The following is a 23331-nucleotide window of genomic DNA, read 5'->3' on the forward strand; positions in this document are numbered from 1 at the left end:
CAGCTTTAATGCTGCTTTTCAAAACAAAAACAAACAGGGTAAACATGCAGTCTAGCGTGATGATGCAACAAGGAACAGAGGGATAACACACCAGATAACAAGGGAAATAGGGAACAAGGAAACAAAATACAAATCATACCCCAAACCCCCAAATTCTTACCAGAAATAATGTAATTTAGAGTTAATGTTTTATGTGATAATTAATCATAAATAATTAATTATTTTTATACAATATAAATATGATATTATAAAAATCTGTGCCATTCTTATAATAATGAACTTTAAAATGTACCTAAATATTTGATCATTAATGCATACTGTAAATATGTATATCAACAAATACTGCAGAATTACAATAGACAAAAGTACAATTACACTTTCTTGGACTTACCTCAGTAAGACAACTGTGCCCTTTGAACCCACCACTAAGTCAGGCAGTTCATCCCCACTTTGGTCAAAAGATGACTGACTGATTGACAAACCAAAGAACTTCAGTCCTGACTGGATCTCAGAGCCAGTAATTCTCTGTGTACATGGAAATATTTTAATTAATCAAGCTGCAGATTGTATAGTGATAAATAAGTTTAGTCATCTTTGTGAGTTCTTTGATGTTGTGTACCTGTGAGTAAGTAGGACTGATTCTTCCTCTTCCTTCACCATTAAATATGTAGATGCTGCCTTCACCATTATTCTCCAAAGGTGCTCCAACTGCCAAATCCCTGAATCCATCTGAGTTTAGATCAGGCAGTACAGCAAGAGAAGAGCCAAACCTTCCTTTGACAGCTGCACGTCCTCTTAGTACTAATGGATCATCAAAATTACACTCCACAAACTGAAATGAGGAGAGTGAATATTATATGAACATTAAGAAAGTTGACAAATAAACCGATTAATTTAACTGCAGTAAATAAAACTGATTTACCAAACCAGTTAGTCTGCAAACATAAACTCTTACCTCTCTATCAGGCTCCATGTACATTGGAGCTGATATGAAGATTAGATCAGTGATGTCATCGTTATTTATGTCCATGGTACACACCTCTGCCCCGAAATATTCACCAGTCTGATACTGTGTAAGGAAGATATTATTATTTTTGTATCTAAGATAATAATTTCTATGGAAATTATAATTTAATTCATATCTGTCTTGCTACAAATGCATACCTGTGATGCCAAGGGCTCAATCTTTTGGTTTTCAAAGCTTTGTCTGTTAACAGCAACCACAACTCCTCTGTGTTTATATCTTGGAGCACCAACAACTGTCAGAGAGCCACGTTGGGTTTTAGCAATTGCCATGGAGTAACCTAGAATTTTGGTTTTCAAAAGGAGAAGATAGATTAAGATTCCTGATTCCTCCTTTTAAATTATGTCTATTATGCAAACTCTTCAGTGTGTTTGTGTCAAAGAATTACAGCAGAGCTGTGTATATATACATGATCACATGTGTATGAGTTAGATTGTTAAAGCTGTAATATTCTTACCAAGATAACTGTCAGGCTCCAAATACACGTCCTCATATGTTTTCAGCTTCTGGCCTCCTGTTGTGTATTGCACGTAGCCTCCCCTCCACTGGTTTGCACCAACAATAGACGTCTGAATTCCCTGCAGTGCAGACAAATAAACATTTTATATACGATATATTTTACCTTTAAAATCTGGACTGTGTTTAACTGTCTATTTGCCCTTAGGTCTTAAAAACTGCCACAAAGGCACATGTGAATCTTTCTTTCTATGACTAGACTGTCTGGTGAGTTTCAGGTAGTTTTAATTACCTCAGGCACAATAACTGCACTGAATCCCTCTTGAGACATTTCCATTTCCAGTGACTCTCCACTGCTTTGAAATCTTGTAACAGAAAAATAAATGAGAAGGTAAAAGAGAGACACGTTGAGTCAAATTCAATTTGAAGGTTCATTTTTTTATGTTTCAAGTAATTATTTAAAATGATTTTTTTTTTACAGTTTAAAACTGCTGAGCATTTATTGCTCATTTCACAAAATGTAAAGTTTAATTTTACATGTGACTTTACTGAACACAGTACAATAAAGTTAATACAATGTACTAATTTTAGTTTTTTCTTATTGTAGCAGTTTACACAACAAATGAAAGTTAACTGCTTCAATTCCAGAAGGACACAGATCCTCATAATGAATGTGAAAAAAATCCCTTGTGAAAAAGTGAGCGGCTGAAAGTAGCATTTATTACAGTGCAATTATTTTAATTTTTGAAACATTTACAGGAATTTTTACAAAGTTGTAACAATAAATTTATGTTTGTACCTTCGATTGAGAAAATTTTGTCCTGCAGATTCTGTCTTATTACTTCAAGTGCGTCGAAGTTTTCCACTTGAAAGACATGTTTGTTTGAGGGAGACGATGCAATGGTGTCCAGTTCTCCTCTGGCATCAGGTGTATTAAATGCATTCCCCACCTACGATTGTTGACAAACATGTTTGAGTCCTCATACTATGCAAAATTATTTGCTCACTTTATTAAAATACATTCGTTAAACTTCACTTGATTTACAAGCAGGTATTAAACTCTCTAACACTGAATAGAACCTAAATCCATGATAACATTTATGTCATGCTATAAAATAGTTTTTACACATATTTTTTCCTCTACTAGCTGCGTTTGTGTTACACACATATCTCATGTTTCCATCAGTAATTCAGCTTTTATTTAAGAGACTTCATTTAAATTTTACATGGTCAGTGAGTTTGGCTTTGATTTAAATAAATGCACTACATGTACATTATATGGTGCATATACAAATGTGTGGCCAGCATGTAACCAAAACTCCTAATCTTTGAATTCGGGTGTTTTCAGTCATATTATTACAGGCATTAAAAAAAATGCAATCCCTTAGCCATGCAGTCTGAATTTACAAATATTTGTGAATGAGTGAGTCATTCTAAAGAGCTCACTGAATTTAAGTGTAGTACTGCAATATGATCGCACTGCTGCAACAAGTCACCAAATTTTATTTGGTCTGCCTGTATATTCCATGATTGACTTTAAGTGGTATTATTCCAAAGTGGAAACATTTAGACAAAAACTGTGCGACGGGAATTTCATAACATTGGTTTCTATGGCCAAGCAACTTCAGGAGCTGTAGTGAGTGAGTGGTTCAGGATTTTTCTCCCTATAGTGCAGCATAATGTGACTGTAGTGTGACAACTGAATAAAACTCATTATTACTATAAAACTCAACATACTGCAGGTTTAAATAATGGAAGTACTTACCCCAATAGCAAATCGAACAATGTTTTTACTCTCTGCTAGCTGTGCTGCACCTCTCAGATCATAACGATCATGAGATTGTCCATCAGTAATTACTATCAAGACCTTCTTCACATTTTGTCTGGAACCACTTTGTGGTGTGAAAACATTGTTCCTGTCAAATTAAAAAAAAAATCTCATTTTAAAATATTGTTTTACAATTGATCTTGTAAATTATACACAATCAGGTAAACCGCATTATTATTATTTCTGCATGTCATTCTCTTTGGCAATTTTTTAAACTTTTGCACAGATCAACGTTATACAAGTTTGTTTGTTTGCTTGTTTGCTTGTTTGGGGGTTTTTTTGTTTGTTTTTTCAAATTAAACTCAGCAAATATTTGAATTTAGCCTTAGTTGAGGCTATATCATCTTCTCTGTAGAAGATGGCACTCTGAAGCACAAGTTTGTGTACAGTGTGTCTTTTAAAAGGCTTCCCTCAGTCATACAGTCCACACAGTACTTAATGTGATCAGATTTATGGAAAAAAATCAACTGGACAATAATGTAACTGCACTTCTTCACTATTATAACTGCATTATTTACACAACATGTCTGATGGCCTTGGCGGTGTAAGTAGCTTCTCTCTGTTGACTAATTCTATTGATGTCAGTCTCCACTGATCCAGATGAGGAAAATTTCTTAAAGTAAAAGTGAACCTCCGGTGAAGTAGAGAACTGGGAAACAGAAAACTGAAAAAGAGAGAAAAAATACTTAATAGAAATAAAAATGTAGCTATTTTATGTCTTTGCTATGATTTTACTGACAGAGAGACAACAGTTGCTCACCTGTGTGTCACTTGAGAGAAAGGATTTGATTAGATCTTTCACAAATTTCTTCATTGTTTGAAAATCAGTATTATATACACTGCCTGAACCATCCAACAGAAAGGCGATGTCTGCCTGTGTTCTACACTCTGTCAAAGAGATGGATTCAAAATTATGTTAATTTTTAAGGGTTAATTTTATATTTGTTTCAAACTGATATCATGCAAGCAAAAGGATTTTGTACCTTGGTAAAGGGTCAGTGAATACCACACATTTAAACATAGTCCCTTTAAAGTGCCCCTTTAAAACATTTTAGAGGGCATCACTAAATGTAATCAGGCACCAGGAGTAATGGTGTGTGTGTGTGTGTGTGTGTGTGTGTGTGTGTGTGTGTGTGTGTAAGAGAGAGAGAGACAGAGAGGCAAAGACCATTTACTGTTACCTTGAATAGAAGAAGGTACGGGTGGTCTGATCCTATTATAACGGTCCAACTGAAAGCACACACCGTTGTACATGGTGATACTTCTGCAGTCCTTTGGAATGGTTGGACCACACACCTGAGAGGAGACAAAGCCAAGATGCCATAATACAGCAGGTTGAGTATTTTTTTGTCACTTAAACAATTATTAATTCTATATAAAATCAAACAAGAAATTCCGACACAAATCTTTAAAATCTGCTGACTTTTAGTCTGTTTAAAGGAGAGAGAGAGGGGCAGAGAGATAGAGAGATATAGGGATAGATATAGAGAGATACAATCACTGGTAATGTCTGCAGTTAAGTAACTCACCACAGTGTTTTGTGCTGTTGGATCACTTTTCATTGACAAACCAAGCGACATGTTGACTGCAAAATCTGGTGCTGTATTGAAAGCATTACAAATGTGTTAAAACACTCCTAAAATACACTTTGTGTAAGGAAGAAAACAATATTCAAATTGACAACTACAAAGTGCCACAATTCATGATAACTATAAGAAGTGGTATCGTCTAGACTGGAAACTGAGATAAACAATAGTTTTCATCTGGTATATTTTCAAAATGAAGGAATGCAAAACAAAACTCAGTTTTACTTTTCTTCGTCACTATTGTCAAAATTTAAGAATTTTTTTCTTGTTTTTATCATCAGTTGGAAAGTTTATTTCATTTTTAAGGCTGAACGTTACATACTAAGATATCTAATATGGAAATCTACTGTAACTGTGATTTGATTTAAACAAATGTATGCGGCAGGATCTATGGATATCTATTTTTATGGCAAAATACTATCTGAGTTTTAGCACATTTAGAAATGAATGGTTACCTACCTTGAAATTGTAAATCTTGGCAGTTTGGGGGAGAAGTGGTGCACCTGTATATTTTCCCTCTTCCATTTTGTGAATGCTGTTCCAGTGGAGCACTGACAAGCAAACTAACAAAATAAATCCAGTCAATCATGTAAGTCTAGAAAGCAAACTCTTATTAAATAAACTCCATATGTCCATATAGCATAACAGAGATGGTAAATAAATAAAAAATAAATAGCAGTAATGTTAAACATGCAGCTGTAAACCCGCTTTCAACATAACAATGCATGTCCTGACTTACTCTGATTGTCTCTGCACCACCTGGTAGCCAAAACCAGCAGCAGAGTTACTCAGGGTCTTCCAAGCCACAGGATCAATATTGAAACCAAGTGCAGCATTTAACACTGAGGAATAATGAATACAAATCTTTAAAATCACTGTAAAAAAAGAGAACATTATTATTATAGCACTACTAATCATAATGACATTTCGGAAACTGGTTACGCTGTGTTAGTCTAATTTCATTCTACCTCTCGAGTACCAGAGTGTTTCTTTCATTACCACTAGAGTGCACTAGAGTAAGACAATTTAAAGGTAGTAACTTTTCACTTATAAAACTTTAATGTGGAGCCCATTTTGTTTGTTTGCTTTCCTTTTTTTTGCCTGTTCCGTTCGGTACTTTAGCTATCAGAATTATTGTCTGAAGGTCAATGGATTTATTTTTCCAAGTGGGTCAGTATAGCTTTGCCATATTGGTCCACTTGATTGATCTTTATTATTAACATTATTATTATTTATTTATTTATTTATTTATTTTAAGTTATTATAGACTGGACAGAGATGAATGGAGGCTAAGAAAGGGAAAAAGAAAGAATGGGAGGGAAAGAAAAACAGAGGGGAAGAGGGACACTGAGAGAAGACACAAAAAAAAATCAGTTGGATCACCTGTTGGAATAAAAAAGAAAAAAGAAAACAAGCAAAAAGAGAACAATACAGTAGGGAGACCACAGCAACAACCTAGATGAGTAGTGTAACAATAAATAGTAAATACTGGATGGTATTGAGGAGCACGCAAGACTGACAGTGCGCAGTATGCTTTGAGGCCAGAGCCAAGGAAGGGTAGTTTGTGTCTTTGAACACCTGTGTGGACAACTGTGTGCATGAACACACTTGTTTTCAAAAGGTCTCTCCATGTAATGATCTGCTAGAAGGTGTGGGGAGCCATAGCCCCGTCCCCCAGGGCATGAAGCAGACATGGAGCCCCCAGATATCCAGAGGTCTTCCAGAGTGTGAAAGGGCCAACCAGAGCCCCAGCACGGAGGCGGAGCACCCCTGGAACCCCAAACAATACCAGCACTGACTGCACAGAGAATAGAAATCAAGTATTCTTCAGAAAGTTTTTCCAATGTCTGTTGCTGAAGTTGTCATAAATGTGCAGCACTGTAGGTTGCTTTGCTTTCACTATTCTGTCCAATTCATCCCAAACCAGCTCGATGGGGTTTAAGTCTGGAGATTAGAAGGGCCACTCCATGTTTTCAAGCTTACCATCTTATTCTTTCTTCCTAAGGTAGTTCTGGCACAGCTTAGACTTATGTTTTTGGTCATTATCCTGCTGTAGGATGAACCCCTGACCAACTAGGCACATACCAGAGGGTATTGTAAGCAGAATGCTGTGGTAGCCATTTTGGTTCAGGGTGCCTCTCAGTCTGTACAAGTCACTGACCCTGAATCCGGCAAAACAGCCCCAGATCATCACTCTTTCTCCTCCATGTTTGATAGTTGATGCCACACACTGTGGAAACATCCTTTCACCTACTTGAAGGCATACAAAAATCCTGCGTGACGAACCAAAGATTTCAAATTTCAATTTATCAGTCCATAATACCTTCTTCCAGTCTTTAGTAATCCAAGGCTGGTGTTTCATTGCCCAGACAAGCCTCTTTGTCTCATTGTGGCATCGTAGCAATGGCTTTCTTGCTGCAACTCGTCCTGTCTAACCTGCAGCTTAAAGTCTTCTCTTCACAGTTGAAACTGGGACTTGCTTACTACACCCACTACTCAGCTGTGCTTAAAGCTGTTGTCCTGTGAGCCACCTATCATACAAGCTGTTAATTCTCAGAAACTTGTCCTCTGATTCAGTTGTGGCTTTGGGTCTGCCAGACCTCTTCCTGTCAGAGTTTTCCCCAGTTTCTGAGTGCCTTTTGTTTGATAAAGCTATGTGATAGTACCATATTACATAATAACACTTTATAATAATGCCACACTGTAAAGAGTTAGTAATGTATTAATAAGTGCTAAATTCATCATTTATAAAGCTTTAATCCTGCTTAGTATGTAATTTATAAATACAGATTTGTTTATTAAATGTTTGCTCTTGATTGATAATCTTATATTCAGTATAAAGATAACTTTAGATCTTTATAAAGTCTAGATAAGTGAATAACCAAGTATATAGATGTGGATTTACATATATGATTGAATATGAGCTCATTGTTTGCAAGTGAATTCATTGATGTTTTATAAATATTTATTTTATACTGTCATTCATGGTTAATTCAGGCAGTTACCACTTGTACTTAACTCTCCTGTTATGTTAGTTACTTAGGCACAGCAATGATGTTCCTGGGTCAATTTGACTTGAGGCATGCCAAGTTATCCAAAAATGTAAGAAATCAAAAAATTCCACTGGACATGTTTATATCTCATTAGTAAATCCAATACTAACTATTTCAATAACAACATAACATAATTCCCCTAGGGATTAATAAAGAATTCTGATTCTGATTCAATCGATATTTATTGCAAAGATGTTCTGCTTCCCCAATAGCTTTATAATTTCAAGAATGATTCAGTTATTAGTTGTATTTAGTTGGCCAAGACCAGCTTTAATTGACAGACTTGATGCCTGCCACACAAGTTATGCTATGACATGATATAACACAGCTTCCTAAAAAAAAGTTAATATGATATCATACGATGCTATTTTTTGCATGTCAAAATGTTCTGTAACTACATTGAAATGCAAATGTTCTTTTTCTTCTCGACACAACCTCAATTGTGTTGTTGTGGCTTTTAAAGAATATACCATTTTTATTTATTTTTACACATGTAGCCAAGTGAACTAATACTAGATATGGAAAGGGTTTAAAAAGAGGGGATTGTGTTTTTGACTGATTGCCTGTCTACCAGAGGTCTGTTGTAGAGTTGTCATGGTGATGACTAGACCTCGCATTTTGGGGGTATACTGTCCCTTTAAGAGACACTGTAAGCCAGAGCACGCATGCACTCAAGTTTGCGTCACACACTGAGCGCTGTGAGCGGGAGCACTGGAGAGTTAGAGACTGCAAAATATTCTGTGGCTAGCTACACAAGAGAGTTCTTAACGCGCGACGGGTGCATGTTTAATGGTCACGTGCTGTGAAAGGGACTGAAGAGCGGGTTGGCGTGAGTAGTTACAGTGTCCTAACAGATTTCAAAGTTGTTAAGTTTATACTGTTATTCACTTTGCATAACTCTGTATGTTTCTGTTTGATTCAGAGGGGAGATCACTTGCTGTGTGATTCCTGCGTGTGTACTTGTCCTAGCACAGTAGCTGTGTGGAGAAACCGAAGTGAGTTCATGATGTTCTCCCATAGAAATGTATGTTTAAAAGAGAGTTTACAGTGCACTTTATTGCCAGTTGACCTGTGAAGTTGTGGGATGTAAACAATGTGTTTATTTGTTTTGTTTTCTTTTTTTTGTTGTATTTGTTTCTTGACAGGTCACTACTGTTGTCTATACTGTTTGAATTTAACATGTACATATGATAGTTACTGTTGTCTCAGACCCTGAAAGGCAGTTTTAGGCTGAGCCAGTGGAATAGTTAAATTTTGCCGTTTCACTCAAAACTACAGAATTAAAACTGTGCTCCTCCGAGTACAGTCGGAGAATAAAAAAAGCCCACAAAATAGTATTTCCTGTGTCCTGTCTCATTCCCCATGACCGGGCCACATAGTTTGGTGTCAGAAGTGGGATTCTCAAGTTAGTTTTGAGTTTCAGTATAGAGAGACACAGTGAGTGGGGCTTTATAGACAACAGTAGTGGCTGAGAAGATCCCAGTCCTTCCCAGAGGGCGGCAATCGCAGTGTGGACGTCCTGAGGTGGTTCTGCGCAGTGGTACAACAGGAGCCTGCTTCAGCCATTGGACGAGGAGGGCATCTGACACAGATTTTGGATTGTTGAATCTCATCTACAAGTGACTGTGGGAATCTGCTGCACTAAAGACTCAGAGACATTGCAGTATGTCGCAAGAGGACGAGGGGGAAGGTCCTTCAGGGGCCAGAGCTATCCCCACTGAAGACAGTCAAGCTGCCTCGTTGTTTGACAGTGCAGGTAACCCGTTGGTGCAGCTACAAACAAAGATTAACGAACTGAGTAGGAAACATGATGCTGTTATGTCTAGTATTGCTAACATGGGTAATGTTCCAACCAGATCTGTTGTGTACATTCCAAGAGAAAAGGTGATTGTACCTTTTAGTGGGGAACCAGCAAAAGATGCTTACACTGTTGATGAATTCATAGAAGAGGTGGAAAGAGCAATAAGAACTAGGGGTCTGCGTGGAGAGGATCAAACCGACTTTATCCTCTCACAGCTGAAAAGGTCTGCCCTAGAGGAAGTTAAGTTACGTATGGCAGGCCAGGTGAAGGAACCGAGTGATCTCTTTTCATATTTGAGGGAGGCATTTAGAGAGAAGCGCACCACACCACAGCTCTTGCATGCTTTCTATGCACGCCGCCAACTAGATGGGGAAGACCTGCGAGATTATTCACATGCACTCTCTCAGTTGCTCAATGCTGCAATACAGCAGTCCCCTAATGTAGTACCCAACACACAGCTGGCACTTCGGGATCAATTCATTGAAGGTGTGCATGCCCCAAATCTTCGGCGTGAACTACGTAGGCTCACTAGGGACAAGCCTGAGTGTAGTCTCTTTGATGTTAGAGAGGAGGCAATCATGTGGACTATGGAAGATCGTCCACGCAGCACTAATGTAGCAAGACATAGAAATATAGTGAGTGACAGGCCAGATGAAAGCTGTGAAAAGACAACCTCCACCAGTGATGTACAGACAGACTTTACCATGGCTCTGCAAGAGATGGTTAAAATAATCATACAACAGGGTAAAGCCATAGGGGAGTTAACTAATGCAGTGAGGGAGCTCACAACACAGACTGCCAGTTCTGAAGACAGTAGAGGTGTTAAAGCTAAGCCCAAGCCTAGGTACACTAGAGAGGGTCAGCCTATTTGTCTCCGATGTGAAGGGGTGGGACATATGGCCAGACACTGTAATGCACCCCGACAACCTACGAGCCAGTCTGCCACCATGCCCAGTTCACCGCTAACGGGAAACGGGAACCCTCCATTGCTATGAGCCGGGCAATGCGAGGCAAGTCAGAAGGCTCAAAGGAAGCTCTAACCAAGGAACATTTTCTAGAACATGCTGTTGGTCAGTGCCCTGAAGTAGATATCCAGATAGGTGGTGTATCCCTTAGATGTCTGCTTGACACAGGAAGTAATGTAAGCACTTTGACAGAAAGCTTTTTCAGAAATCATCTCCAGGGAGAAGATGAAGATATGCACTGTACTGCCAAGTGGCTTAAAATCACAGCAGCCAACCAGTTGCCGCTGCCCTATTTAGGCTATGTGGAGTTAGATGTACAGGTCATGGGGCTCACTATACCTGAATGTGGTTTTCTTATAATCAAAGATGATAAAGCAGAAAGAGACAATCCCAAATGGTTGGATTCGTCACCCCATGGCATTATAGGGATGAACATTGCAAAACGATGTAGACAGTTAGTACTCTCAGAGTTTGACACCACTCTAGGGGGAGAGCTGGAGTCCAGCTGGAGGAAGGCCTGCCACTGCATACAAGCTGCTGAGCTTGTGGAAAAGGTGTCTACTGCCCGTGTTGCAAGCAAACACAAAGTGCGGGTGCCTGCCTCATCCCTGAACACTGTCTATGCAAGGGGCCATGGCAAGCAGTTTGGTAGCGCATTGGTTGAACCAGGGAATGTTCAGCTCCCAGGTGGCTTATTGGTGATCCCAACTCTAGTGTCAACTAACAGCCTGGTATTCCCAGTACAGGTGATGAACATCTCACAAGAGGATGTCTGGCTTCCACCTAAGGCTAGACTAGGCATTATTAGTCCTGGCCGCTGCATTGAGGGTGACCCATGCGAGGTGAGATTTGAGCGCATATCTGCCAACCATGAGGAGGTGACGCTTAACCAAAAGGACTGTCAGGGGGCCAATAGCTGCGTACAGGACTTATTGGGAAGATTACACATAGGTGGCACACCAGGACAACAGGTCGAGGTCAGAACTCTTTTGAAAAAGTATGCGGATGTTTTTGCACTTCATGATGAGGATTTGGGGTACACTGATCGTGTGAAGCATGAAATTCCTGTTGTAGATGAAGCCCCTGTTTCTCAGCCATACAGGCGCATCCCACCAAATCAGTACAAAGAGGTTAGGGAGCACATTTCTGAACTGTTGAGAAAGGGGGTGATTCAGGAGAGTTCGAGTTCCTATGCTTCACCAGTTGTTCTGGTACGCAAGTCAGATGGGAGTCTTAGACTGTGTGTAGACTACCGCAGACTAAATGCGAAGACCAGGCGTGATGCCTTTCCACTCCCTCGCATTGAGGAGAGCCTGGATGCTTTGAGTGGTGCAGAGTTCTTCTCAACCGTAGATCTTGCCAGTGGCTACCATCAGGTAGCGGTACATGAGAAAGACAGAGACAAAACAGCATTTACCACACCATTTGGCCTGTATGAATACTTAAGGATGCCTTTTGGGTTATGTAATGCCCCCGTGACGTTTCAACGTCTTATGCAGGCCACAATGAGTGATTTGGTCTTTCAGATTGTGTTGATCTACTTGGATGATCTGCTTGTGTTTTCATCAACATTCCAGGATCACATTGTGAGACTGGAGACTGTTTTGAAAAGACTGAGGGATACGGGGCTGAAGGTTAAGGTTGAAAAGTGCCATTTCCTCCAGCCCAAGGTCAAGTTTCTTGGTCATGAAGTGTCGGCTCAGGGAATAAGCACAGATCCTGACAAAATAAGTGCTGTGGCAAAATGGCCCATTCCTAGTACTGTGAAAGAGCTAAGGTCCTTTTTAGGATTTTGCAGCTACTATAGGAGATTCATTGAGGGCTTTTCCCAAACTGCGGGGCCACTCCATGATGTAGTGAACGTCTGTGTTAAGGAGATAAGTCCTGTCAGGGCTAAACGGCTTTTTGCTTCAGCCTGGACACCACAATGTTTACAAGCTTTTGAGTTGCTTAAGGAAAAGTTGACTAGTGCCCCTGTGCTAGGCTATGCTGACTTCAATCTCCCTTTCACGCTGGAAACGGATGCTAGCAGTCTTGGATTAGGTGCTGTTCTGTCCCAAAAGCAGGGGGGAAGGAATAAAGTCATAGCTTATGCTAGTAGGAGGCTCAGAGGGGCTGAGAAGAACGATCAAAACTTTAGCAGCATGAAGCTCGAACTCCTAGCATTAAAGTGGGCAGTCACAGAAAAATTTAGGAGTTATCTGCTGGGGTCCAAGTTCACGATCATAACGGATAACAATCCCCTGTGTCACCTGCCCACTGCTAATTTAGGAGCCATTCAACAGAGGTGGGTAGCTCAGCTGTCTGTGTTTGACTTTGATGTCAAGTATCGCCCTGGCCGCTGCAACACTGCCGCTGATGCCCTCTCTCGGCAACCAACAGTTGACACGGCAGAACCTGACAGTGAGGATGCAGAATATGATGGCTCTATAGCCATATGTAATGTGCTAAGGGCAGGTACAAGTCTAGGCTCAGATCTTGTCATGGCTGGAGTTTAGGCTTGTAGGATCAGACTGCTGCAGGCCTCCGAACCAGATGAGGAAGCAGTCAGTGAGGCTGTGCTGGGCAACACCCCAACGATGCCTGGTTACTCCAATGCAGAACTCTATCGCTTCCAAGTGTCAGACCCGACAATTGGTGTCTTGAGAGAGTTTTGGAGCAGACAGAAGAGACCTACCTACAGAGAAAGAGGGGGTCTGTCTAAACCGGTACGTTCTCTACTGAAGCAGTGGCCTCGGATCAGAGAAAAGGATGGACTGCTATACCGTGTGATTGAGGATGCTCACCTTGGACAGTGCCATCAGCTGCTACTACCTGCCTGCCTTAAAGAAAAAGTGCTCAGGAGTGTGCATGATCACATGGGACACCAGGGAATTGAACGCACACTGGGATTGTTGAAACAAAGATGTTTCTGGGTGGGCATGTTTGAAGATGTTGAGCACTGGGTGAAGAAATGTCAGAGGTGTGTGTTAACAAAGATGCCTCAACCCAAAGTTCAGGCACCCCACGCTCCATTTTTGGCTACCCGCCCACTTGAAGTTGTTGCTGTTGAATATACCACCCTAGAGCGGGCTACAGATGGTCGTGAAAACGTTCTTGTAATGACTGACGTGTTCACCAAGTTCAGTCAGGCATTTGCCACACGAGATCAAAAAGCAGATACCACAGCTAAGATTATCCTGAAAGAGTGGTTCATGAAATATGGGGTACCAGAGCGCCTACACTCAGACCAGGGCAGGAATTTTGAAAGCGCAGTGATTGCTGAGCTATGCAAACTGTATGGAGTCAAGAAAACTCGTACAACACCCCACCACCCTCAGGGTAACCCACATTGTGAGAGGTTCAACAGGACTTTGCACAATCTCCTGCGTACGCTTCCCCCTGAGAAGAAGCGGCGCTGGCCCGAGCATCTGTCAGAGCTGGTGTATGCTTACAATGTCACGCCGCACTCGACCACAGGGTATTCTCCCCATTACCTGCTGTTTGGGGTCCACCCACATCTACCCATTGATGCATTGTTGGGCCGGGAAGAAGTAAAGGATGACAAACTGGACTGGTTATTAGTGCATCAGGAGCGTCTCCAGGATGCACATGCCAGAGCCAGAGAATTTGCCGAACGGAAGGCTGCAGAGAGAGTGGTTCAGCAGCAAGGAAAGGTGTTCTGTCCACCTGTTGACATCGGACAGTTTGTGTATCTCCGTTACCGACCACCAGGAAGGAATAAGATTCAAGATGCCTGGGCAGCCCCTGTGTATAAAGTGGTTGATATCCAAGGGACAACATACACAGTAGTGCCCCTGGAAGGAGGGCCGGTGAAAAGAGTCCACAGATCTAACTTGAGGCCATGCGTGGGGTCTATACCTGCACCCAAGCCAAGGCTACGTGACCAGGAAGTCAGTTCTGCAGATGAGCACCAAGTGTCTGATACGGAGGTTGAGCATCCAGAGTTTGCCTTGATGGAGGAGGTCCAGTACCCAATGGAGCTGCCAGTGGCTCAAGGACCTGGGAACTTGGTTCTGACGGTCGACGAGCCTGGAGACCAATTGGAGAATGGAACTGAAAATGTGGGTGAGGATCTACTAGGGCAGGAGAGCAGTGACAACCCTGATGACCTCGAGGTGGAGCCAGCAGCTTACCTTACACCTGGACCAGGAAGCATTGGATTCTCCAGCGAAGAACCGGTGGCGAAACCTGTTCCAGCTCCTAGGAAAGGAAAAAGAGAGAAAGCGGAGGCAGGTCCACCCACACCTGCTACACGCAGGAGTAGGAGAGAAACTGCAGGGGTCCACACAAACCCATTTAATCTACCTAGGTCAGCATGCAATGCAGTATCCTTCAGTCCAGATGTACTCTCCCAGGTGTTAGCCGGTATGGTTCTCTACACCACCAAACTCAGGGGAATGGTGAATGAGCAGGGGGTCACCGAGGACGTTGACTCGTAGCAGGGGAGAATGTAGCCAAGTGAACTAATACTAGATATGGAAAGGGTTTAAAAAGAGGGGATTGTGTTTTTGACTGATTGCCTGTCTACCAGAGGTCTGTTGTAGAGTTGTCATGGTGATGACTAGACCTCGCATTTTGGGGGTATACTGTCCCTTTAAGAGACACTGTAAGCCAGAGCACGCATGCACTCAAGTTTGCGTCACACACTGAGCGCTGTGAGCGGGAGCACTGGAGAGTTAGAGACTGCAAAATATTCTGTGGCTAGCTACACAAGAGAGTTCTTAACGCGCGACGGGTGCATGTTTAATGGTCACGTGCTGTGAAAGGGACTGAAGACCGGGTTGGCGTGAGTAGTTACAGTGTCCTAACAGATTTCAAAGTTGTTAAGTTTATACTGTTATTCACTTTGCATAACTCTGTATGTTTCTGTTTGATTCAGAGGGGAGATCACTTGCTGTGTGATTCCTGCATGTGTACTTGTCCTAGCACAGTAGCTGTGTGGAGAAACCGAAGTGAGTTCATGATGTTCTCCCATAGAAATGTATGTTTAAAAGAGAGTTTACAGTGCACTTTATTGCCAGTTGACCTGTGAAGTTGTGGGATGTAAACAATGTGTTTATTTGTTTTGTTTTCTTTTTTTTGTTGTATTTGTTTCTTGACAGGTCACTACTGTTGTCTATACTGTTTGAATTTAACATGTACATATGATAGTTACTGTTGTCTCAGACCCTGAAAGGCAGTTTTAGGCTGAGCCAGTGGAATAGTTAAATTTTGCCGTTTCACTCAAAACTACAGAATTAAAACTGTGCTCCTCCGAGTACAGTCGGAGAATAAAAAAAGCCCACAAAATAGTATTTCCTGTGTCCTGTCTCATTCCCCATGACCACACACAGTTGTGAATGTACATCATATCACAACATTAAACATAATTAAAAAGATTATTGCACTTTCTGTATTTAGAAGGCAGTCTGCAGTTTTTATTGCATAAAGTACCAATCAGTCCCGTGGCTGGCTATATGCTGGAGCAAGAGGGGGCAACGCCCCCTTAAACAAATTTCCTACCCCTTAAATCAAACTTAATAAATAACAAAATAAGAAATAAAATAGATTACCCACAAACATATGAATATGGACAAAATTTACTACAGTAGCTGAAAAATCCACTAGAAAAGGCACAAATGAGATGGTTTCACATAGGGCTGCACGATTAATCGTTAGAAAAATCGCGATCTCGATTCATACTTATGTGCGATCTCATTTCCAAATGACAACGATTTTAAAAAAAATAAAAATAAAAATAAAAAAGATGACGATTGTACCGCATTTTGATCCGGGACATAATCTGCATGAAAACAAGCGCTCACGCTTCCTGCTCAACAAATGACAAGGGCGGAGCCTTATACCACGTGATACAGAAGGCATCTGGCTTGGAAAAAACAACGGAGAGCACGTGAAACTGCCCCAGGGGAGAAAACACAATGAGCGCAGAGGAAACGTTTCCTGATGGCGTTGAGAATGTCAACCCCACTGTAAAATTACTTCCAAGAAAAGGTTCTCATTCCTCCGTGTGGAAGTTTTTTGCCTTCAAAGAAGACGATGAGAGTCAAAAAAAATATCATTTGCAAGCTGTGTTTTGCCATAGTAGCAGCACCGCAAGGTAACACTACAAATCTGTATAACCACCTCAAACGTCACCATAAAGTGCAATATGACGAAGCTGTAAAGGCCAAGAAAGTGACAGGAGAAAATCCGTCCCCGTCAACCACCCAAACATTAATAACGGGAACGTTATACAGCGCTTCCCGTCGACCTCCCGCAGGCACATCACTTATCACCTGACCAAAGATATGGCTCCCATCAACACTGTGCAAAACGAGGGATTTAGGAGAATGATCAACATCCTAGACAAACGCTACACAGTGCCGTCCCACAACTATTTTAAAAATGTTGCACTACCTGCTCTATACACGCAGTGTCGAGCAACGGTTGAGACGGAATTACAAGCAGTACAACGTTTTGCGGCAACGACAAAATGTGAGACATTTATTGTTTTTATGTTTATTTATTGTTTTTATGTTCAGTCTCAACTGTTACGAAGTTGATGTGCAGTTAATAAGTGCAAGAAATATTTATATTGGAAAAGAAAATCGTGAGAGAATCGTGATCTAAATTCTAAGCAAAAAAATTGTGATTCTCATTTTATGCAAAATCGTGCAGCCCTAGTTTCACATATCGTCCACTCTTTCCCTCTGTGCTCTGTTGGTGCGCAAACTCGCACAACCCTCGGCAGAGAACCCCTACGCACCCTCCCCCCAGCTAAACATCCAATCACTGTTAGTATGCAAATGACCCGGTGTCAGGTTTCTCAGCAGGCAGGGCAGAGCAAAATGAAGCAGCAAACCTCTGTCGTAAAAATCACTTATTATCTCGTGAGATAATTAACAACTAAAAAATACAAACATATTTATACAGTCAACGATTCCATTGTTGTTTTCACAGTTTCAGTCTGGTAGAGAAGTGTATCTTTCTGTGAGCCTGTCTGCTGCACAGAGTTGCCTGAGCCCTGCCCCAGTTTTCAACTCTGCACTCAACAGTTTTCTTATTTCACATACTGATGTAATCACAGTGAATTTTATTAAAGCTTCTTCACGTTTCACCCCAGCTTCCAGCAGCTCACAAAGGGAGTGAGTGAAAAAGAATGTGAGATACATTATTTCTTCCAAGCATTTAAAAAATTCTGTGCTGCTTCTGCCTGTACCAATACCAGTAGCAATGACGCTGTTGCTGGTACATCAGAGACAACAGCTAGCATGTCTGCTCCTGTGGCATCAACAGGCGCTGCTTCTCCTGTACCTCTGCCAACAATTGCTGTCCCAAAGCAACTTGCTCAGCTACCCAGTGACTTAAATTGCAACACACCACAATATTGAGTAGTTATCTCAAATGTGTATTTGGTTGTACAACATTAAGATCAATCAATCCTGCCTGGTACCACACACAACCATGGCTGGAGTACTCTGTTGTGCAGGACGCATGCTTCTGTTTCCCCTGTTAGAAATATGGCAGCACTGTTAATGAGAAGGATGTAGTTTTTACCATAACTGGTTGTAACAAATGGAAAACAGCACCTGGTCGAGACAAGGGGCTACAGAGGCATGTGTCCAGCCACAACCATGTGCATGCTTCAGCCATCTGGTCTGAGCATAAAAGCAGAGAGGCCACAGGGGTGACTGTGGGTTCAATGTTGGTTGGTAAAACACAACGTGAAAAAAACATTGCTATGTCAAGAGTATTGGTATTGCTATAATATTTCTCTGTGTAAAGGAGTTGGGGCTTCGCGGGACTCCTGAAACCTTGAGACATGATGCAGCGGGTAATAATGATGACATTGCTTCAGGTATTTTTCTAAAACTGATGGAATATACCTTAGAGAAGGATGAGAAGCTTTTGCCTCAAAAGTGATGGGACCAGGGATAGGTGCAATGTGGAAAATGTGTCTGTGATAATACGGTTCATCAGAAATTCCATGCCAGAGGAGCATCTTACTGGGTTGCTTGACTTGCAACAACTTAATGCAGAGTACATCACCTCTGAGATACTGTTACATCTTTCTGATGCTGGCTACAATGCTGACAGTATACTTTGCCAGTTTTATGATGGGGCTTCTGTAATGAGTAGGATTAAATGTGGTGTACAAGCTTTGAGAGGATTGACAAATATGTCCCATACATCCACTGCTACAACAACCAACTGCACTTAGTGGTTGTGCATGCCATTTGAGTGAGCCATGTGCAAAAAGATTTTTTAGTCTTTCTAGTTCACTCTACAACTTTTTTCACCACCACTATGTGCTCAATAAACATGATGCACCTTGTCTAAAAAGGCTGCTTGAGATCAGATGGACAAGCCACTATGTGGTGACAAGGTGCACTGTGGAAAATCAAGAAGAAATCCTTAGTATCCTGTCTGAGATGACAGAGGATGATAATGCTGCAGTTGACCTGTGCACCGAGGCATCAGGCCTGTTATGCCAAATTAAGAGGCATCAATTCTTTGAGATTGGAAAGTTCCTACTGTGGGTGCCCGGTGTCTTAAAAACAGCAAATGCTATTCTATAGTGTCAGTGAATTGATCTGTGCAGTGCTTCTGAGGTTGTTAGTGCAGCACTTGACTTCTTAAAAAACATCTGTGAGGATGACTGCTGGGGGGTGTCATCTCCTGCTGAGGATGAGTCACATCCAACAAAGAGAAGGAAAACAATGAACAAACAAAGTGTTGCGCTCTCAACTTTGGACCATACAGACTCTGGTGACCCTATGATTCTCCCCATCAGTCTCTGAAAAGATCCCTGCTCAACATCCTTGACAGGGACTTTCAAGAATGGAAACTAGATTTTCACATAAGAATATTGAAACTTGTTTGTAACAGTCCTGCTAATTGGTGTGTCTTCAGCATCGTATGAGAGTTCCTTCTCCACTTTGTCATAGGTCTTAACCCCTATTGTCACACCATGTTACATAAAAGAAAGAGAAATTTGGTGATCTTGGCCCAATAGAAGTTCATAATGAATAACTTGGATATGGATGAAAGTTTTTGGAAAGGGAAACAGGAGACTGTTATTGTAGAGTGGATTGAGGAGAAAGGAGAGTGTTTAGTTGGAAACAAAGAGTTCTGTTTGTTGTAATAATAAAAAAAGACAAAAAAGTTAATATGTTCTGTTCTAAATCCGTTGTGTTCTACAAATTAGTTTGAGTGTTGTAGGAAGAGACATGGTGAATTGTTTGTGTGTGTGTTTTATTACTATGCAAACTCTTTCTGTTTTGTAAATATTGGCTATATTGAGAGGTCTCATTTTATTCTTACTTAATCTTGCCAATTAATTTGAGAATTAGGCCATCCAATTAAGATAAATTTTATGTTGTTGGTTGTAAAAATCCTGATGGATATTTGGTGTTCTTTATTTTTTTTTATTCTATTTTCCTACCCTTTTAGTTTTGTTAATATTGGCAATAGTGAGAAGTGTTATTGTTGGGTTCGAATATATTTGATACAGGCCATCCAATTAAGGTAAATGTCATGTTTTTAGCTTTTATAATCTGATGAGAAATATTTTATTTTTTGCTGTTTTATTTTTCAGTTTTCCCCCTGAGGGATGGCCACTTTAACGTGGTCAGGGGGTTTGCATGCCTCAGTGACCCTAAGAACTAGACCAGGAGAAGCTTAGCCTTTAGGTGGGAATGCCAGTCCAATTACATGACAAAAACAGTTATCCACAGCACCCCACCCCTTTCCCTCCTCCATTGCCACATTTCTGTCTGCCCCCTCATATATGCCTGTCTAGAACCGGCCCAGGTCAGTCCATTTTTCATAGGTTGCTGTAATTCATAAATAGAAAATGAAAAACAAAATCAGAAGGTACAAAGTTGTCTTACCTGACAATAACGTAGCACTGAATATCAAGTCCATGGTGTTGCTTCCGACGAAAGATAAAGTGTGATTTCTTTTCTTTTTTTTAAAGAGCACTACTAGTACTGGAAGTTTTGAGTCAGATTACAAATTCATGTAGACGATATCAGAAAAACTGCTTTAAAAGTGTAGCAAATGCGTACGATATGATCCACAAGCGTAAACTAAGATGTACAAATGTGTACAATGATTTGAGGACTCACAAGCTATAATCCACACCCAAATACGAAGCAACCTGGCCACACGTAAAACTATTTTACAAAATTAAATACTGACCATTAACGCGCAGCTTACTTTATTAGGTTCAGCCCCACAAATCCGATTATTTTACCTTAAAATAAAACCTGTGCGTACAAATGTCGAAAAACCCGTAACATCTCTCTCGCTCACCAACAACCCATTATATACGTGTGGACGAATCCTCTGGAACGCGAAGATCGAGGTCGTATTTCAGATGCATTGTCCCAGTGTAAAAATGACTGCAAAGGATGATCCACAGTGACGGCCCCACCCATTTGCAGCTGTGCACTAAACATTTATAGGCTACTGCTAAGTGTCTGTAATTGGTAACTCCGAGCTTTCTGATAAAGGGGTTGCGAGTTGTTCAATTTATTTAGAAAAGGGAGTTTACATGTTTTGGGAAAAAAACAAAACAAAAAAAAAAACAGATGTCCCAGTTTTACACTGGGACTTGAATGCATCTTACATTTGAAGTACAAACAACAACAAATAATACTCTAGGTTTAAAAAAATGTAAATCGTTCTTCAACCGCAAGTGACTCCTTAGTCCTTGTGTACTTTTTTCATTCTATTCTCCTAAATGGTAGTGGCACACTGTAACTATTAAATCACTACTATACTAAACTGAATCTCCTTTCTCAAATATGCTGTGAATACATGATGTTGACAGGAAAGATGTGTTATTAACATTAAAACATATGTATCAGTAAAAGATTTTACAGGAATAGGACATGCAGAAGTTGTACAAAGTCAAAAACAGGCAGTGATTACAAACAGAAAGACAATTAAACATTCTAGGACACTGAAAAGCAACGTGCCAAGGAATAAAGGGAAGCACCTGAGTATATTCACTGAATTACCATCAATTATATAACTTCAACCTTACCAAGAGGAAGACCTTTTTTTTACCTTACTTTTTTTTATCTCATACAAAACATGCTGTGCAGGTAGAATATTATAAGTGTTTGTGGTAATTCAAAAGCTGGCTAAATTACCTGAACTACTTACATATTTTATAAAGCCACTGAGGCAACAGTTTCTGAATGTTGGTTTCTTAATTGTAGTTAGATTGTGGCTGGTAAAGATGAAAATGCATACAGAATATAAACTACAGAATTTGGTTTCACTTTGTTAGTAATAAACAGCTGCAAAAGAAATAGACAAAACGCACAAACATGCATCAAAACAGTCACGGCCGTGGATGTTTACAGTCTTAATTGCGCTCACTGTCATCTTCATAATCATAATGATCAGAAGGTGACAAGTGGAGGTCCTGAGGTAGGCGTGACTGTCTCAGGTGATGTAACCATGAATGGCAGGAACAGTGTCTGGCACATGTTGGTGAAACATTGGGATGTGGGATAATTTCTTTTCCAGCTGTTTGACATGCAGGATGGGAAAAGCTGTCAAACTAGGCTCTTTTGTGTCATTGATGGCATGCTGCTGATGGAGGTACAGGATGTACTTGTCTCAGCTGCTCCAGCTCCAGCTGCTTCTTGAAATGTCCTCTTCTTCAACATTGACATTTATTTATTTATTTAGGACAGTGCATGTTAATGAACATAAATGTAAAAAGAAAAATTACATGAATGTAAACATGCCAGATTATAGCCAAAGGCTAATTTCCACCTGTTGTCCTTAAACATAAAGAAATAGACAATAATTCATAAAAAATCATCATTCATTCATAATAAAAACTCCATCACCAAACTACACATACACACCATTCTGTACCGAAATAAAACATTAAAAATATACAACTCATACATGATCACACACTTGATTTATCCATAGCCAGTTTTTAACCTTTGCTTTAAACAAATTGAATGTCGAGCATTCTCTAATAGGTTGAGGAAGACTGTTCCACAGATGGCCACCCTTAACAGAGAGGACGTTCTGCCCAAATGCTGTCCGTCTGTGGGGTATAAACAAGTCTCCTCGGATTGTAGCTCGAGTGGTCCTGTCTGAGCTTTCTTTATGCCTGATAAACTGCTTTAGTGGTGGTGGAGCAAGGGAGTGTAAGACTTTATATATTAAACACACCCTTTTAAGTTTCACTAAGTTATTGAAGTTCAGTAATTTATGTTTTTTTAATACATGACAATGGTGGTGGGAAGTCGGTTTTTTGTCGAGTAGTTTTAAACTTCTTTTATAAATGTTTTCAATAGTTTTAAGTATTGTTGGACAAGCAAGTGACCAGGACGTCAAACAATAGTCCATATGAGAGATGATCATTGAGTAAAAATAAGTTTTTGCAACATTAATATTTAAATTATTACGTATATGATTAAAATTTCGATTATTAAATTTAAGTACCTGGGACACTTTATTTATGTGACTCTTGAAGGATAATGTTGGGTCTAGAATGACCCCAAGATATTTAAATTCTGGAGCTAATTCAAGCTCTACTCCATCCAGGAATATGTTTGACTGCTTCAAGTTCAAGGGGCGTTTTGAAAAATACATACA

The 23331-nt window shown here is 40.4% G+C and overlaps 1 protein-coding gene across 1 annotated transcript in view; it reads right to left on the reverse strand.

Annotated features, from left to right (window-relative positions):
- The window catches only part of LOC118455421 (integrin alpha-M-like), a 30906-nt gene extending 10267 nt beyond the window's left edge, over positions 1-20639 (reverse strand). Inside the window, exons 1-15 of the mRNA XM_087845449.1 lie at positions 20589-20639; positions 5634-5736; positions 5354-5457; positions 4838-4908; positions 4490-4604; positions 4069-4196; positions 3827-3972; positions 3246-3396; positions 2261-2430; positions 1773-1845; positions 1482-1602; positions 1165-1304; positions 923-1069; positions 620-832; positions 392-525 (exon numbers count right to left, since the gene is read on the reverse strand). Of these exons, the coding sequence (XP_087701575.1) occupies positions 392-525; positions 620-832; positions 923-1069; positions 1165-1304; positions 1482-1602; positions 1773-1845; positions 2261-2430; positions 3246-3396; positions 3827-3972; positions 4069-4196; positions 4490-4604; positions 4838-4908; positions 5354-5457; positions 5634-5736; positions 20589-20622 (1850 nt within the window). The 5' untranslated portion in view covers positions 20623-20639. The remainder of the gene's footprint in view (positions 1-391; positions 526-619; positions 833-922; positions 1070-1164; positions 1305-1481; positions 1603-1772; positions 1846-2260; positions 2431-3245; positions 3397-3826; positions 3973-4068; positions 4197-4489; positions 4605-4837; positions 4909-5353; positions 5458-5633; positions 5737-20588) is intronic.
- Between the last annotated feature and the right edge of the window lie 2692 nt (positions 20640-23331).

Source organism: Neolamprologus brichardi, chromosome 8 (assembly GCF_056152115.1).
Source record: "Neolamprologus brichardi isolate AB-2024 chromosome 8, ASM5615211v1, whole genome shotgun sequence".
Taxonomy (NCBI): domain Eukaryota; kingdom Metazoa; phylum Chordata; class Actinopteri; order Cichliformes; family Cichlidae; genus Neolamprologus; species Neolamprologus brichardi.